The sequence below is a fragment of the Harpia harpyja genome, chromosome 18 (assembly GCF_026419915.1).
Source record: "Harpia harpyja isolate bHarHar1 chromosome 18, bHarHar1 primary haplotype, whole genome shotgun sequence".
Classification (NCBI taxonomy): domain Eukaryota; kingdom Metazoa; phylum Chordata; class Aves; order Accipitriformes; family Accipitridae; genus Harpia; species Harpia harpyja.
The window spans coordinates 17287299-17304591 of NC_068957.1; the positions used below are offsets into that span (position 1 = coordinate 17287299).

The following is a 17293-nucleotide window of genomic DNA, read 5'->3' on the forward strand; positions in this document are numbered from 1 at the left end:
GGGACCCCTTCAACCCAAGGGCTCCCCAGCAAGCGGCGATCCTGAGAGACGGAGAGGATTGCAGTTTGGTTTGAACATGTGAAATACAAATACACGTATACACATACCCATCACACTGGCATGGATGTAAAAAATCAGCACTTACAGGAATACTGTATGGCACCAGCGCTGCCCAAACATCCCCAGCGCTCGCCCCAATGTGGACGGGAGATGAGGGGTCTGAAACCCAGAGGATAGCTCTCCAGCTGTTAACCAGCAGGTCACGCCAGGGCTTAGCCCAGATCTGCTCCTCTCCATCAGGAGTGGTGAATTGGGAGTTAACGTCCCCAGGCAGAGGAGCGGGGTGAGCAGCCAGCTCTCCCTCTGCCACCCCTGAAGCACTTCACACAGTCCCAATGCTTCAAATCAGGGTCGGCCAGAGCAGCCCCACCACTTAGACTGGGCAAAGTTTCTGTTCTTCAAACCGTCTGATGGCATGGTTCAGATTTATCTACTTTCTCCCAAACATAAAGTTGCTTTTAGAAAGGTCTGAGGCACACAACTATTTAAAGCATGCACGTGCGTGTGAACGTGTGTGTGCACATGTACATGCACAGGCTGCAGCTTAAGATACTGCGGGTATAACCATTCTAGTAAAGGCAGCATCTTAAACAGAAATATGTAACCATTTTGGCCAGGAACCAAACCAAACCAAAGCCTCCCTGGCCCCAGCCCATCCATTTAATCAGACTAAGCCAAGCCTTTTCATGGTGCCCCTGAGCTGGGCACTGTTGGCCTTTCCAGACTGGCCACTCCAGGAACAAGGCAGAGCATTGTCTTGCACACATCGGAAGCTACTTCCAGCACACCGTTTATAGAGCAACCGACCTTTATTTTAGAGATAGCTTAAGTAAAGTAACATGCAAAGAAACACGTGAGTAAGAGTCTCATCTGCCTCGGGCTCCTGCAAATCCTTTTCTTTTCCTCCCTTGTAGCACAATGCGATGGATGCCCGTTATTCATCCTTGTAAAGCACAGCGTGTACATCCACGCCGTCTGTCCTTTGGCTGGAGCTGTGTTTGCAGATTTCCCGTGGGAAAGGAGGTGCTTCACTTCTGAAGAAAAAAAACAGGGCATTGGCATGGGCCACGGGGATGCTGGTGGGGACCAGCCACCTGCACTGAAGGGCTTCGCAGGACCTGGCTGGGAGGCGAGCAGCAAAATCACCTGCAACTTGCCATGATGCAAGTGTGCTTCGTGCCCACAGGAGCACGTCTCCACAACAATCCCGGTGCACAACAACTCCTCTTCCACAGCATCTTTCCTCCTGCTGTACATCTGACCTTCTCTCTCCCCTGTCTTCACACACCCTCCATGTTATGTGCCTGGCCAGATTCCTAGGGGTGAGCCTCGAATTTGGAGTAAGTACAAAAACTGCTTGAACGACAGACAAAATCTGTATTAAGTCAACTAGGATCAGGGGTCTGATATTTGCTGAGAGTATTTCATAAACCGTAGGTGTTCTGTATCCCATGCATGTTCGAACAACTCAAGATGAAATATGGTCTTCAACTTAACAGCAAGGGAGACCTCAATCTTCAAAAACTGCGAGGAACACAATTTAATACGAGCTTTCTTATATTAAACAGGATTATCTTTAAAAAGCACTGTTACGTATTTACTAGTTTACCATGAACAAATGCTTTTTTAGGTTTTTTTTTTGTGTGAAGTTACCATATTCTTTTATAAAACTGACTCAAGTCATTTGCCCTGTCTTTGGAAATGTGCATATATTTCAGAAGAGGTTCTGAATGTCTTCCTCATTAAAAAAAGGCGTGGAGGGACACCAAGCGATGCCCCCGGCACCGCTCACGGCCGGTGGCCCAGCAGCAGCAGCAGCAGGACCAGGGTGACGGCAGCAGCAGGGCTGGGGCGGGGGGCTGCGCTCCCGGGGTCGCTGCTGGGGACCGCAGCACCTTCTTTGCTTTGCTGGTTCAGAAGCTGCTTGTTTGCAGAGGAGTCATCCATATCCAGGTCATACGCCAGTTCTGAAAGCAGAAAGAGGGAGGCGGTTAGTGACAGGCAGTGCGTGCCGGCATCCTGACGCACGGCACATCCAGCCCCCGCCAGCACCGGGGTCCCCGGGGCAGCCTGTGCCAGCAGCTGGGTCCGAGTGAGGTCGAAGAAATCATGGCAGGGGTGGATGGGCTGGAAGAGCTTAGCAAACATCTTAGTCCTGCACCCAGCCCTGGTCCCAGAGAGCCTCCCCGTACCCTACACCAAACCCTATGCTTGGAAAGACCAAAAAATCACAACTATAAGGTGCCCCAGTAAGAAAACAGAAGAGATAAGGGGATCTGGCTTACTGGAGAGCTACTCCCAAAGAAAATCAGCTGAGCTTTGGAGTGGGTGTTTAGCAGTGCAAATCATGCCTGTTCCTCAGACACCGCAAGGATGCGTGCAGGAGGAAATCCAGGTGAGCGCAAATAGTTCCCCTGAACCCAGCACCAGCACAAGGCCTTGCTCACCAAATACCTCCTGGTTGGAGGACCTGAGGAGCTCTGCATTTCTGGAGTCTTACGTAAGTGTGTGCCTAATATGCTCCTTACAGCGCTTACAACACATCCATCCCATCCCCTGTCCACCTCATCAAAGTGCTGGGAAGCGAGGAATGTGAATGGATCATCCACCCCAGGCATCCTGGTGTTGCAACATGGCGACTTTGAGATGATGCACATGGGAGCTCCAACGCAAGAAAATGCCCAGGATAAACGTTTTGATAGTCCTGGCAGAGGAGCATGACATTAACGGGGGAAAAGCTTGTGACAACCCATCACTGGCTGCAAAGGACCTGCTGAGCAGTAAGTCACAGTCACCCTTGTCTCCCTGGGACATGGAGGAATAAAAAAGTCAAAATAGACAATGTGGAAAGGCAAGAAACCAGCAATTCTCAGGACCAAGAACAAAACGGAAATGGTGTTTTAAAATGTCATTAGCCAGATCCACCTGAGGAGTTTGTACCTGTCAAGCATCTGGACCGAGAAGGTGCACCCATGCTTGACTCAAGGCAATGGGTCCCTCACTCCCCTTCTCGTGCTGCTGCCGTCTCCTTCTGGGGTCCGGGTTTCTTGCCCAAATGGGAATCAGTCAAGCCTTTTTGCCTCATCCCCAAAGCCTGGCCGTTGGAAGTGGAGGAAGCTGGTGGTTTCCATCAGAAGAGACCCTGGCTCAAGCCTTCCACAAGCCCTTGTGGATCACCAGCATACTGACGGGTTTGGATCATCCCATCCCACCCCACCCACCCCTGAGAAAAAAATCCAAGAGGCTGAATAAACACTCTAGCTAAAAAGCGCCGCATCAATCCAATAAGCACCACTGCCAAGGCAAACAGGCAGTATTTCTTAATCAAAAATACCCAAACACTGCAAAACAAAAGCATAACAACGTTAGCGTGACAAGTGAGTCAGCCCAGGCCATCAGAGAGGGTCAGAAACGGCTGAAAGGGAGCAGATATCCACACACACAAAGGGCCAGGTGCAAGCAAAACCCGCTTGGTAAACGCTGACTTCTCCGGGAGATTCCCACAGATATTGCTATTGCTCTTCTGCACAATTTTCCTGCTTTTCTTCCTAAGAGCACAGATATGCTTCTGTCCTCCGGAGCTGCACGCCCACAGGCAGAGCAGGAAAAGGTGCCACCCTGAAAGGGATGCACCGGGAGGCCACCTCTGCCCATCCTGTGCTGCTTTCCAAGCACAGAAAGAAAAAGTCCCTCTGGCACAAGGGATGCTCAGGCTTTGGGGCAGTTTGGGAGCAGCCTGGCTGCACCATCCTATTTTCCCAAGCTCATTTCTGCAGAATAAGTGAAGGGATTTTGAGTTAATAAAATCACAGCAGATTATTTCGCAGTTGGTTGTTTTACAGGAGAGTCCTCAGCTGGTACAATATCCGATCAGGGCAATGACGGCCTGCCCTGGTGTGTTTTGGAAGGTGTTTCCACACACTCCAAAGACTCCTAAAACCTAAAAGATGCCCCATGGGGTCACAGTACCATCAGGCACCCACATGCTTCCAGGCCAGTGATCTGCAGCCAACCAGCAGAGCTTTTGGGGCAGAATATTCTCTTATTGGACATCCTAGCAAAACTAAAAAAATCCACAGGAACTGAGTAACTACTCTTGCCTTCAGCTTAGAAAAGAAATTTGAAACAAAAGAGTGTTTCAGCAAGGTCCTTAACAGCACAAAGGGTTTTGACGTTCCCATTTAAAGTCTCATTCTGCGATGCTGTAATTTATGAGATGCGAGTTCCTGCACGGTTTGCAATGCAGCAGCTGAATCGTGTTGGAAACGTTCAGCCAAAGCATACCAAAATGATCGTTTCAAACATCTTTTACATGGGAAATTTTTAAATTCTGATATTTCACCTGAACTTGAGTAAGGGTAATTTTTTAAATCATGTCATTTCACCCCAATGGGAATGGCAATTCTCTCATTCATCCCCTTTGACCAAATTAAAGAGAAGGGAACAGAAACCCTCTTGTCATCAGAGATTTGAGAGCTATTTTCCTAGCCTTGTTTAACTGCTTCAGCAGTTTAGTGCTTGGGTGTGCTGTTTGTTTTGCTGTTTCTTCCATTGTTTCCTTCTCTGGGCTTATTTGTGCCCAATTGTATTTTTAGGCTTGATGGATTTAACCATACATCTTTTATTTTGTATTAATGATGGATTCGTAACTCTTGCAAATCCCTTTTGCTTAACTTCTAATAACCTTTGGTACATCAGAGGAAAGGAAAATTAAAAGTATTAGCCTCTACCAGACCTGAGGCAGCTGATAACCAGGTCCAGGCAGTAACAATGTTAAAAATACATAATAACAATAACAGTAACAATAACAATAACATTAATAATAATTCAAATCCAGGTATCCAAATTAGCAAATGTTCCTAATGAGGTACTTCTTGAGAGGGCTCCATTAAGGTTTCCAGCCTTCGTTACGATCCCTGGTTAGCCCAGGTCACCGCCACATCCCTGTACCTCCTGCTCCCACAGCCGCCGGGAGAGAAGGAGGCCCAGCACCTGGGACGGAGCTGCAGGACAGCTGGTGTAGTAATAGAAACTAACCTCCCACATACACCATTTCGGTCTCTTCCACCCAAAACTCTGCCTTTACTCTGCAAAACAACCCGAGAGAATCTGCTCGTCTGCCTCCCCGCACCCCAGCCATCTTCTGCATTAAACATCTCCACTACCCCAGCTCTGATCACCCACTTAATTTGCAATAGTTTCGACTACAAAGTGGCCCTTTGGCCTGCAAAGGCTTTTTTTTGGGGAGGGGAAACTAGAAAAATCTGTTTCTGTTTATAGTCAGTTGGAGTCCAGAGGGTATTACCAACAATCTGCACTAATTACGTATTCAATCTTCACTCATTTTGGCCCCTCTTGTCCTCTGGGCTGCGGATTAGATAATCCCCTTAAAATAATAGTCAATCATTAGCTCTGGGGTTTTTTTTTTTTCCCCCGCATGCAAGCTGAGCGTGCCGTGCCGTTTCCCGGAGTCCTTACGCAGCTGGTGAAAGGTCTCCAGCCGAACACAAGCTGGTCCCTCCGGAAGCATCTTTTGTAACAAAAGCCCCTCTAACACAAAGCTGCTGCGCTTTGCTCCCAGGACGGCAAAAGCTTCAATGGTCTCGCAGCGTGGATGACAAAACCTGCCGCCAGCTCTACAACACGCACTTTCCGCATCCACAAAATAAAGCGGCGGCATTTTTCCATGGATTAGGACTAGAATTAGGCGTACTGACTCTGCACAAGCTTATTGGGCAGGAATCATTAAAAAGCTCTTCTTGCTGAACCACACTAGCGTTGGAGACGGCTACAAAAGATGGCTGAAGTGGGAGGAGATTGGTTTTGAGTTGGTATAATAAGTCCCACGGCAGCTGGCGCAGAAGAACCCGGGCGGATGAGTACTGGCACGCAGGCAGCCTTACGGCAGGCATTTTTGTGCCAAAGTCACCGCTGCCTACTGAAACACGCCTTTTCACCCCTAAAAGGACAACACGGTCTTAAGCAAAGAACTCCTAGCAAATGCCACTCTGGCAAATGACCTCCAAGAGGACGGTGCCCGGCTCCCGCGGGCTGGCTCGGCCGCTGCCCAGAGCCCGGAGCCAAGGAATGTCATCTCACAGGCAGGCGTCTGGGCTGCCCGCCTGCCAAGCCTGCCCCGGCAGATGGCCCCAGCCATGGACCTAATATAGTAACAGAGTCGTAATGGATGGCCATGCATGAAAACTGCTTTGCCATGTCACTTGATAGGTCTGCTGGTGCCCCGTGCAGCGGCGACGGGTGCGAAGGGGATCCCCCCCGCCACAGGCGAAACCGTCGTGCCTAACGCAGCGTGTTCACCAAACGAGGCTGCCAAGTGGGCCAAAGCGCTTGCAGGGACATGGTGATGGCCCTTGTTTGCAGATGATGGAAACTCTGCGGTGTGAAGGGACTAGGGAATGGATCGTGACCATGTGTTTCCAATAAATGCAAAACACATCAAGTAGAAGTGTCAGAGACAAGTAGGGGAGCTTGGCAAGGTCTTGCAGCTCTTGTGGTCAGTTGTGAACTGCGTATGTCCTTCAGGACTGCTCTAGGAAAGCACATGCTACCGTCGCCAACAAGAATTACAGTCTCCAGGGTGCGTTGCTTTATTTAACTTTTTTAAGCAGCAAGGCTTATCAGTGTGGGGAACAAGTTGTCACTAGATGCAGTAGACTCTGTCTATCTCTAAAGCAAGACTGGATTTCTTAAAGGGAGAGACATTTGAGTCAAGCCCAAGCTGTTGACTCATTACAAGGTGAAGCATAAGAGCCTGTGATTCCACAGACCAGACTGCCTGACCCTGGCTCCCAATTCTCTCCATCTTTACAGCGCCAACCACTTCACTCTCACAGGTGTTTGCACCTGAAATCTAGAAGAACAGTCCAATTTCATCCCAAACTCTTCCTGTTGGAATACCAAAAGCTCTACTCATCTCAGCCTCTAGTTACCTGCCTTTCTCATGCAAACAGCTCATACTACAAACACACCTCTGTCTCCACAAAGACAACACCTGAACCCATCCATGGAGTTACACGGCACGCATGGCCATGACTGCACGGATACAGCCGGGATCCCCAACCCTCTGCTTCTCCAAAACACCTTAAACGCTTCCAAACACCTAGCCAAGCACGATTTCATCTCACCAGGGAGGTTTTGCCTTCTGGCTTATTACCACTAAAATCCTGGAGCACCAACAGGTTTGCCAGTTGTCTTCTTGCACAACGAGCTGCAACAGCCCAGCCATAGGTGCGGCCGTGCCGGCGTGTAATTAAAGCGCTGAGCCGGGGCTGGCTGCGGTGCTTGTGTTGGCACGGTTGCAAGATCACCGAGATGGATGTGCAGCATGTGCATGGTCTTGTGCCTCTGCTTTTCCACCTCCTCCGCAGCAATTTAGGAGGCGCGGCTCTTGGCAATACGGATTTGGAAAAAAAAGAAGAAAAAATCCGACTCGACACCATCTTGCTGCTGTCGGCAACATGGCCGGGGGAGACTGGCACGGCTCAGCAACGAGTGGTAAAACTGACTTCCTGGGCAGAAACCCAAGGGAATTGGGTTTGGGATTGCTGATTTGCAAACCAAGACTTTTCCCCCGCTCGCCTCTTCGACACATCCCGGCTGCCGGCGTGCCACTGATGGCCCGCAGCCTGCAGCGTGTGTTTGCGAGCGACCTGAAGACCGCAGGCACAACCACAAAACCAGCACAGATTTGGGGTAAGTTCTCCCAGGATTGAAGCAATCTGGAGGGCAGCAACCAGGTTGACTTGGGGGGACCAAGTCACCCAGCACAGAGAGGTGAGGAAGCTCCAGCTCAGCCCCATGCGAGGGGTGCAACCAGCTGCTGCTCGGGGTACACAAGGCAATCAGCCATGAGCTCTGCGAGGCAGCCGGTACACACACCCTGGCTCCCCAACCTCCAGCACTACCAGAAAAGTCTCATCCATGGATGTCTTCAAGCTTTCGATGGGGCAAAGGGATAAAACACCCCCCAAAACCCAACACATTACATGGTACGGGCAGAGGGGCTGCACCATGACCCCCAATTCAAGCGACTACTCCACTCCACCTTGGCCAGAGGCTGGTGGCAAGGAAGGGCTATCATTTATGACCTGGGCCTATGTTTACTTTGAAAATGTACTTATTAAATTCCTCTTTGCTCCTTGGTGTGCTCTAGATTTACCCCGAAGAGAATGTGGCGTCTGCAATTGCATTAATCATTTTCCCTTTGGCAGCAAGTGAAAGAATTTCTGAACTGTACTCGCAGAGCGGAGCCACAAAAACGTGTTTAGCAAAACGCACTCATGTAATCTATTAAAAATTAACAAATCTCATTAGCATTATTAACTGGAAGTGCCAGAGTCCTTGTACTCTGATGATGAAGCAGCATGCCCCAGTCTGATATCCAGCTGTACTGTCCAGAAAAAGAGCTGCTACCTAAAGGAACTTAGGAGACAAGAACTAAAAAATAGGGGGCTAACATGGACAGTGAAAAGCATCTCCAAAGGCAGGAGACAGAAAAAGAGGAAAAGCTGGAAACAGAAGAGTATGAATGGAAGTGAAGTGATTTATGAGGCAGCAGTACAGGACTGGGTCAAGCAGTGTTCCTGCAGATCCCCCATGTACCTCAGCCCACCCAGATGTGGAGTCACCCTCTCCTTCTTTGGGGACCTTCAAGATCTAAACCCACAAAGCGATCCCTTCTGATCACTCTGTTGTCATCTGAGACATCTCAGGACAGTCTCGATTTTGGGAGGTAACGTTCCCACTGATAGCAGAGCAAACTGAAATGCTTCCTATTTCCTCTAATGACCGAAACCAACATCATCACATCAAACTGAAATGTTCTCCTTCATCTTTCCTCCCCCAAAAACTCTTTGGACATGACTGGGGCAGGCAGCTCTTGCTACCTCCTGGCCTTCAACTGTCCAAGCTCAGGACATTTAGTGATGTTCATGTACTAGCAAGACCCACCAAGATGCAGTCCTATGGGGAACGGCAACTGTCCCTGCCTTCCAGATGCCAGCTGCTAAAAGCAGCCCTCAAGGCAGAAGGATATTTCTCAATGCTTGATTAGAAAAGTCATGGTGGTGTTATGGCACCCAGGAACATCTGACATATTCCTTTGTGACTCACTGCGTGCGGAAACCAGACTTGAACAGGGCCCAGGCCATGGAGACCGGGGTTTGTGGCATGCAATGCTCCAACTAGGCAACCAGGAACGTGCCTCTTCAATCAGAAGGGACCAGGACTTTGTGCAATGTCTATCCTCAGTCAACAATCCCTGGACATCCATCATTGCCTTAGGCTTGCAAGGAGAAGAAAAATCAAAGGCAGTGGGTGTTTTGCTCCTTGAGCACACACGTAAAGAATGTGCCTCAGCAGCGCTCCCAGCCTGGGGATCAAACTGACAGAGACTCCACTGGGCTACAACTCCTCACGTCAAGGAAAATATCTGGAGTGAGATTTTGGGTCATAACCCACGAATTTGCGTTGGGCACGGACATACCTGCTCAGCCCCCCACAGGTAGAGCCGGCAGGTAGGCTCAGGCACGGTGGTACACAGACATCTGCTCAGCCTGCCTCCGCTCCTGGAGAAACTCCCTGAGGTTTTGTGCTCTTACACTGCCTGGGATCACCGGCATGGATGGAGAGCAAGCTCCCTCTGCCCGTGCCGGGGGAATGTTTGCACAGAGGATGGGTTGAGGTGAGAGAGCAGCCAAAGGAAGGGAGCCGAGAGGCTACTGCACCACCTGGCTTCTTTAATTGTGTTAAGCTGCTAAAATAAATAAATAAATACATACATACATACATACATACATACATACATAAAACCCTGGCCCTGCATTAAAACAACATTAAAGTCACTTCAGCCTATAAAAATGGGGTAATGCAGGAGGACCTGGGAAACATCACCATACCTGACTTTCCCACTTTATATAGAAAAAGAAGGGTTGAGTTCATAGGCTGGAACTTTTTAACAGCTTCAGGTCACGTTCCCTGCGCTGGAAGGAGCCCCGGGAACAGCCACTGTAGTCCAAAACCAGGACCTGGCTTTGCAGTGCCTTCTGCATCGCTGCAGAGAGAGGCCCAAATTAAACCCAGCTGCTTACCGGCTGCATGCAACATCTGACACAAAACCAGGGCTGATTCCTGCTCCCTGCCTCCCTCCCAGACGGACAGCAAACCCTGGTCCCAAAGCACCGGTGGAACTGCTGAAAGCTAGAGCTGGATGGTGGTGGCAGCTCCGACGGGAAACTTGGCATCATCCCAGCTGAGTGCCAGGACACCACGGCTGCGGTCCTTGGGCTGTGCGGGATCCATCTCATCCCACTTGCTCTTTCCTGGGGGCCAAAGGCTTGGGGAACCGCAGCTGGGACCTTGTCAAACCAGTGCTTGCAGCTGGGACCATGGTGGAGGTCCAGGAGACCACCTTGGCTGTCCCTACCCCAGGAGGAGGAAGCAAGGGAGGGAGGGGATCAGCCCTGGGCTCCTGCCCGGCACCTCCCCAGGTCAGCTTGTACATGCAGCCACGGAAGATACTGGGAACGGGGATGCACAGCTCACGTGGGAGCATCCAGATTGCTCTGGGGACACTCCATCAGCACAGTGAGCAGTGAAACGAGAGGGCGACAACGCGAGAGGGCTCCGAGGTCCAAGTCCACGAATGCGTCCCCCTCCATCCTATCTGTAGCACTCACGGCTCACTCTCAGGAATGTCACAATCATGGTGGAAAATCAAAATAAAAAGGCTATGTAATCCAGTTTGTAAATCCCTTGAAAAATACAAAATCCTCTCTAAAACCGATTACGGAGATTAGAGATAAGAGTTTCCTGGAAATCAAGAATTGCATTTCAGCCTCCCTCCTCTCCCACCCTCCCAGAAAAAAGAGATGGGCTCATGCCCTGCACCACCTCACCACACTCCTCCCCGGCCATCACCCCGGCCTCGGGGAGCAACGGCAGCTCCCTCCAGCCCCTGAAAACGGCACAGCTGTTTCTACCTGATTTTGCCCTAAGCACTATTTTGGGGCATTATCTGCTGCATGTACCTGAGCCTATGGGCAACATGCATCAGTGGTAGGAAATCTGCCTGCATCAGGGAGAGAAGGAGATGCCTGCCAGCCTCCTGCAAGCTTTTTGGTCCACTCCTTTTCCGAACGGGCTCTGCGGGACCATGCAATGTGCTGCTGTGGTTTTGCGAGCTGCAGGAGCTGCACCCAACCCTGTGGGTGCCCAGCACAAAAACGTCCTCTTAAATCAGGGTGGTCTTCTGAAAATCAAAATGTTTCACTTGGCTGTGCCAATGGTGACACTGTTATCAATGGGAGAAAGGTCAAACACTCATGTGCCGATGATATCAAAACGTTTAGCAGCCATGCCGTTATTATTATGATAGATTAAAATCAGCATTTCGTTTAATATTTTGACTCAAGTATCCACAATGAATGGTGGCAGGACAATTTTCTGTTGGGAATTTTTATTTTGTGGGAGTTTTTGTGCTTTCATTCTTATTTGGAACAACAACAACAACAAAAGGATTGCAGTATTAGCATTCCTGGCAGAGCACACATTCGAGTTCCTGACCTGTTATTGCTCAAGGACTTCTGCAGCTGCAGATGCCTGTTTGGAGCTACAGTTAGGTCACTTTGAATGATGCTCATAGAATAAGGATCAAAACACTTACAGCTTGATCAAAAGGACATTTTATGAACATTGCAGCCCGAGTTAAGTGCTGATGTGAATATTTACGTTTGCCCTTACGTTAGCTCAGCTCAGTTCTAATAAAATTAACACCCTTTTAAATAATGCATCCAATTTTTTTTTTCATGTTTTTGTGCCTTATGGCTTTGAAAACATATCTTCAGAACCTTTCCATCACTCTAGGAACATCTATTTGTGTTGGATCTGGAAATCAACTTATCCAGAGGAATAAGGGCGGGGGTGTGTGCTGGTTTGTATCGTTGCTCCACCTGCTCTAGCCTGAATTTATCCACCAAAGGTTGAGGGTTTTTTCCCCCACAAAAGAGGGTAACACAGTCAGACTCTTTCTTTTCCCAGTAGGAATTACTACCTGTAAATAAACAACTAAAAACAGAACTACAAGCACCAGCAACTTCAATGCTCCTTTGAAAAGAGACAACAGAAAAAACAAAGCAGGGAAAAATCCAGTCTCTTTTCTGCATTTTACTTGCACATTAGAGGCAAAATGAACTTACCAGTCCAGGGCAGGGGACGTCTTATTGGCGCAATACAGCCAGTTAACTGTTCTTTAGAGATATTCATCTCAAAAGCCAGAACAGAAAGAGCATTTTCCCCCCTTTTATTTATTTATCTTTTTTTGTGCCAACTCACCTTAGCTGAAAAGCACATTGAGATTGTAATTATGGGAAGGCCTCATCTAGTAGATTTGTAAACTCAGCTATCGGCTTGAATTACTGGAATTAGCAAGGCTAATTTAATGTCACTGTTCAAAATAGCTCAGATTTGGAATTTCTTAATGGCCTTAGGAGAAGGAGTCTTTATGCATACTGCAATCTAGGCTTCATTCTTAGACTAAATTCCTTCTCATAGATTTTGTGAATGCCCTGTTTTGTAGCCAACACAAACTCTGTCCAGTAAAATAATGTAAGGACTCAGAATGAAAAGAGATTAGCTGTTCCCTGCTCCTGTTATTTTAAAGCAGGAATAACTTTGGCTTCTACTGATTCATAGACAAAGCTTGAAATGCAAAGCATGCTCAACTCCAGATTCAGCATGAAAAGGACCTTAAAATATTCCCGAGTGCAAGTAATGGACTTATTAGAGGGATGAAAAGAGGCACTTTTCACAGAATCCCAAGCTCTTTAGTCCTGTCATATCAATAATCTTCCTGCAGAATTTAATTCTATTTACATTTCTTTCCCTTCCAAATATCCTGCCTGACTCCTATGAAATACAACATTTACGCTTTTAAAGCGTTAATTTATTTCTGTTAATGCTCGGTGGCAAGTGGTGTAAAATGTCTGCAGGTCACCCAGAGCGTGAGCGGGTGCGATGGCATCAGGACGGCGTGTGACAGGGAACAATTCTGTACGACACGCAGTTTTACACCTCACAATTGATAAATGAGGACATAATTTTAAAGACTTGGTTAAAAGCAACTTCTTTAAATAATGACAGTTGCTTGTGCTGAAACTCAACGTACCTGCAATCTGTTCTCCTGTCCTTTATGTTTAACACCCACAAAAACATTGTGACAGTGAGAAAAAAAGCTTTATAGATATCAGGAAAGAAATTTGCCTGGCTGTCCTTAAGCTACCAAAATATATCAATTTTTTTTTTTTACCCAGTTTGCTTAGTCTTTGCAGGATGGTTTAATCTAAAACAGGCAGTAAGCAACTAGTGGCGATTTTCCCTCTTTGAAGAAATGGTTGAAAACCAAAGGTATTTCAGGAACAAGTTACAAAAGCTTGTGTAGAAACACCAGGAAAGCAGATAGAGATGTCCCCTCTTTAAGGAGAGAGGGGAGATTTTTTTCTCCACTCAGCTCCATGTCCCCAGGACAATTTGCACTGGTTGGAGAGTGTCGCAGCATGGAGGGGATAGAAGATGTGTTGGGCTACATCTGCCCATGGCCCTCCCTGAGACAGCACCAGCAGAGACCAAAAGACCCCAAAACACTGCAATACGACGAGCAGCCATCCTGGGATGGCCATGAATGGCACGTGGTACCGGCCAGTGATGATTTTCACAGACCCGACCCAACCGTGCGGTTTTGCTCTTGAAAGTCAAAGCACCATGATTGCACGCTGCCTTTCACCCAAGGGTCTCAAAGCACACCACGGGCATTAATTACACCCTCTGCTTTGCAGAGATTAATTAAGCACTGAAACCTCACAGTCCCCAGGAGCCGAGCACAAGCCTCCATTCACTAATGGCTAAAACCAAGCCAAGGTTGCAAGGAGGCTTCACGAGCACTGATAGGTGAGCTGGGAAAAGCACCTCTGAGTGCCCCGAGTCACTCTGCAGCGCTGGCCTCCTCCTCCTGGGATGCTTTTAATTCCTCCAGACACGTCCCAGCAAGTGCCCCTGTGAAGGCAGCCGTTCGAGGTTTTGCTCTGAAAACACTCTTTATGGCAAGGTACAGAAACCAGACACACCAGGGAGCAGGGAGGGCGAGGAGCAGTCCCGTCCCACAGCCATCCTTCAGTGCATCTGCTCAGCCCCTATTTCTAAGGACACCTCAAGAGGGCTCTGACATTAGCAGTCGCTGTTCCTAACGATGAACTTGACAGCCCTGATGAGACATCCCGCATCCTTGGGCCAATAAGAAACAGAAGCTCCTCAAATCACCCTTGTTGCTTCCTCATGTGCCGCTGGCTGCCAGGCTGCTGTGTCACCCCTTGCCGGGTGGGACAGGCTGCAGAAGATGACCAGGCTGCCTTTTTCTGCCCATCATCCCAACCCCTCCAGCTGTGAGAGGCATCCCCCAGCAGGTCTGCCAGCGGAGCCATGGGAAGGCACCATGGGAAGCAATGATGGATTTAGACAAGCAGCCTGCTGACTGACAAAAATCCACTGTCACTGTTTCTTTAGAATCAGAGAATCGTTTATGTTGGAAAAGACCTTTAAGATCATCGAGTCCAACCGCCAAATTAGCAACAAATGCCTGGATGAAATAGGTGACAAGTGCATTAAAAAAAATATGATACCTGTGCAGCGGAGAGCTGGAAGGCAAAGAGGGATTGCCAGCCCCTGCAGCTAACAAAAAGTGGTGGCTGTGCTGCAGCTGCAGCCTGGGAAATCCATTAAGACCACATGGGGTGTCAAATTGTATGTAACATGAGTGCCGGGCTTGCAGGCACTGTGTGACAGCAGCCCCGCAATGGAGCCGGGCGGAAAGCAGGGCCGAAGAGACCGGAGACGACAAAAGTTTCTCAGCACATGCCTGCCTTTGCCTCCCCAAAACTGGGAGGAGCAGGTGAACGGGCATGGCCCCGCACAGCCCCCCCACGAGGAAATGCAGAGACACCGTGGGTATGCATGGCCCCAGAAAGCCTGAGCTGCAGGTCAAGGCAGAGGCAAAGAAAATATCCCTCTGTGCATCCCATCCTGCTGTGGGACACAGAGGGGAGATGCCCAGGGAGGGATCCCTTGGAGCAGGGCTTGCTATAGGAGCTGCAACTGTTCGCTTTGCTTTAGAACCGGTTAGTTGAAATCCTGCAGCCATCCAGTCCCCCAGTGTAGGTTTCAATGGGATGGAAGTGATTTAGGAACCTCCAGGCAATCCCACAGAGTGGTCCCGGTTACCCCGTATCCTACATAACAGGAGCTGGTTAAGTATTTTTACAGACAGGTTTCTGCTCCTTACTGTATGCAACTGGGCAGGGTTAGTTTCACTGCTATTAGCAATCGAAATCACTCTCAAACCTCTTGCTTTCCAATCCAATTACAGCAGTTCTTTTCATTCAACGCGTAGAAATACCTCCATGCTATGTCCTTATGTTTGGATTTTATCTTTTTGTTGGTACACAGAACCATTTTTCTTTTTTTCACATTCTCTAATGAGTTCTGGCGGTAGGAAGTTGTTTGTAAATCACACAAGTATTTGTTTTACTGGAAACATCTGCTTTAACACATTTGTCTTGAAAAAACATTTTTTTTTAAACAAAGGTATTAAGCTGCAATGTAAATTGGGCACATCTGTTTATGAGTCACTGCAATAGCACTGCCTCCAATGCACCAGATCACACGGATCTCCAGGGGCCTGATCCAGCAGAAATTGGAAACTTACAGCTCGCTCTGCTCCCTTTTCCAGCACTACTCTTCCGAGAGTATTGCTGCCTGATTTAATAAGTTAAGGCCACTAAATAAGAAAGACCTATTTAGCATCTGCTAATAGCATTAAGTGGCTGGCCCAGCAGACACTGAAGTATCAGCAAGATACTTCAGCTGGTGCCCAAGTCCATGGGCATGCGAGGACCAAGTTGAGTGGAATTATTTGTGCATGGGGGACACTCTGGGAACTCCAGGCTGCACCAGAGCTACCTCTGCCCATGGTGCTGTACCACCCCTGCTGCCTTCAGCCGCTCAGTGCTGCCATTAAAAACATTTAGAGAAGCGAACTAGAGGGAAAGACAGCAGCTGAACCTCCAAAATCAAAACCTGACCCACCAGCTGGTATTCATTCCCTGGAAATACCAGGGTCAGCAGACCTGGGCCACTGGTCTGAGGTCCAGGAGAAACCATTTAGTTTTGTTTTCTGGAGTGGCTGGAGATCATCCCTCAGTGCTTCTGGGGTAAATAAAGCAAATGGGCAATGGGAAAGGGGAATCAAACCCAGCAAGGAGATGCCTGGAGAGGGCAGACTCAGGACCTCCACCCCCAGAAGAGCTGCAAGACCCAAACTGCCCTGGACACACGCACCCGACCCCACCAGGGCAAAGCTTTCTGACTGCCACCAAAGCCCACGGCCGGGCAGGAACGTCCCACCAGAGCCCAGGAGGGGAATGCGGTGCGTGCAAAGCCTTTGCTCCCTGCACCCGGCCATAGTGGCTCCCCAAGCACAGCCCACCCGTCCGGGACGAACGCCTCCCCCCAAAACACCAGGCTACCACTGTGATATTCCCCCCGCCCCCCCAACCTGATATCTGCCACTGGCCCCACATTTGGAAAAATCGGTCCACTGGCAAAAGCAGCCATGGACAGATGCAGCAGCTGTGGGGAGATGGCCGTGCGCAGCCGCGTGTTGGCTGCATGGTGCTGGGCACACCTTATAGAATCACAGAATGGTTTGGGTTGGAAGGGACCTCTAAACATCACCTCGTTCCAACCCCCCTGCCATGGGCAGGGACACCTTCCACTAGACCAGGTTGCTCAAAGCCCCATCCAGCCTGGCCTTGAACACTGCCAGGGATGGGGCATCTCTGGGCAACCTGTTCCAGTCTCTCACCACCCTCACAGTAAAGAATTTCTTCCTAACACCTAATCTAAATCCACTCTCTTTCAGTTTAAAACTGTTGCCCCTCGTCCTATCACTACACTCCCTGTTAAAGTGTCCCTCCCCACATTTCTTATAAGCCTGTTTTAGGTACTGGCAGGCTGCTCCAAGCTCTCCCTGGAGCCTTCTCTTCTCCAGGCTGAACAACCCCAACTCTCTCAGCCTGTCCTCATACCAGAGGTGCTCCAGCCCCCGATCACCTTCATGGCCCTCCTCTGGACCCTGACCCTCTTTTAGTCTTTGCAATGGCAGAAA

At 49.1% G+C, this 17293-nt stretch overlaps 1 protein-coding gene across 1 annotated transcript in view; it reads right to left on the reverse strand.

The window, feature by feature from the left end:
• Nucleotides 1-850: 850 nt before the first annotated feature.
• GPC3 (glypican 3) overlaps nt 851-17293 on the reverse strand; it is a 153869-nt gene continuing 137426 nt past the window's right edge. The window contains exon 8 of the mRNA XM_052814038.1: nt 851-2027. Coding sequence (XP_052669998.1) covers nt 1849-2027 — 179 coding nt within the window. The 3' untranslated portion in view covers nt 851-1848. The remainder of the gene's footprint in view (nt 2028-17293) is intronic.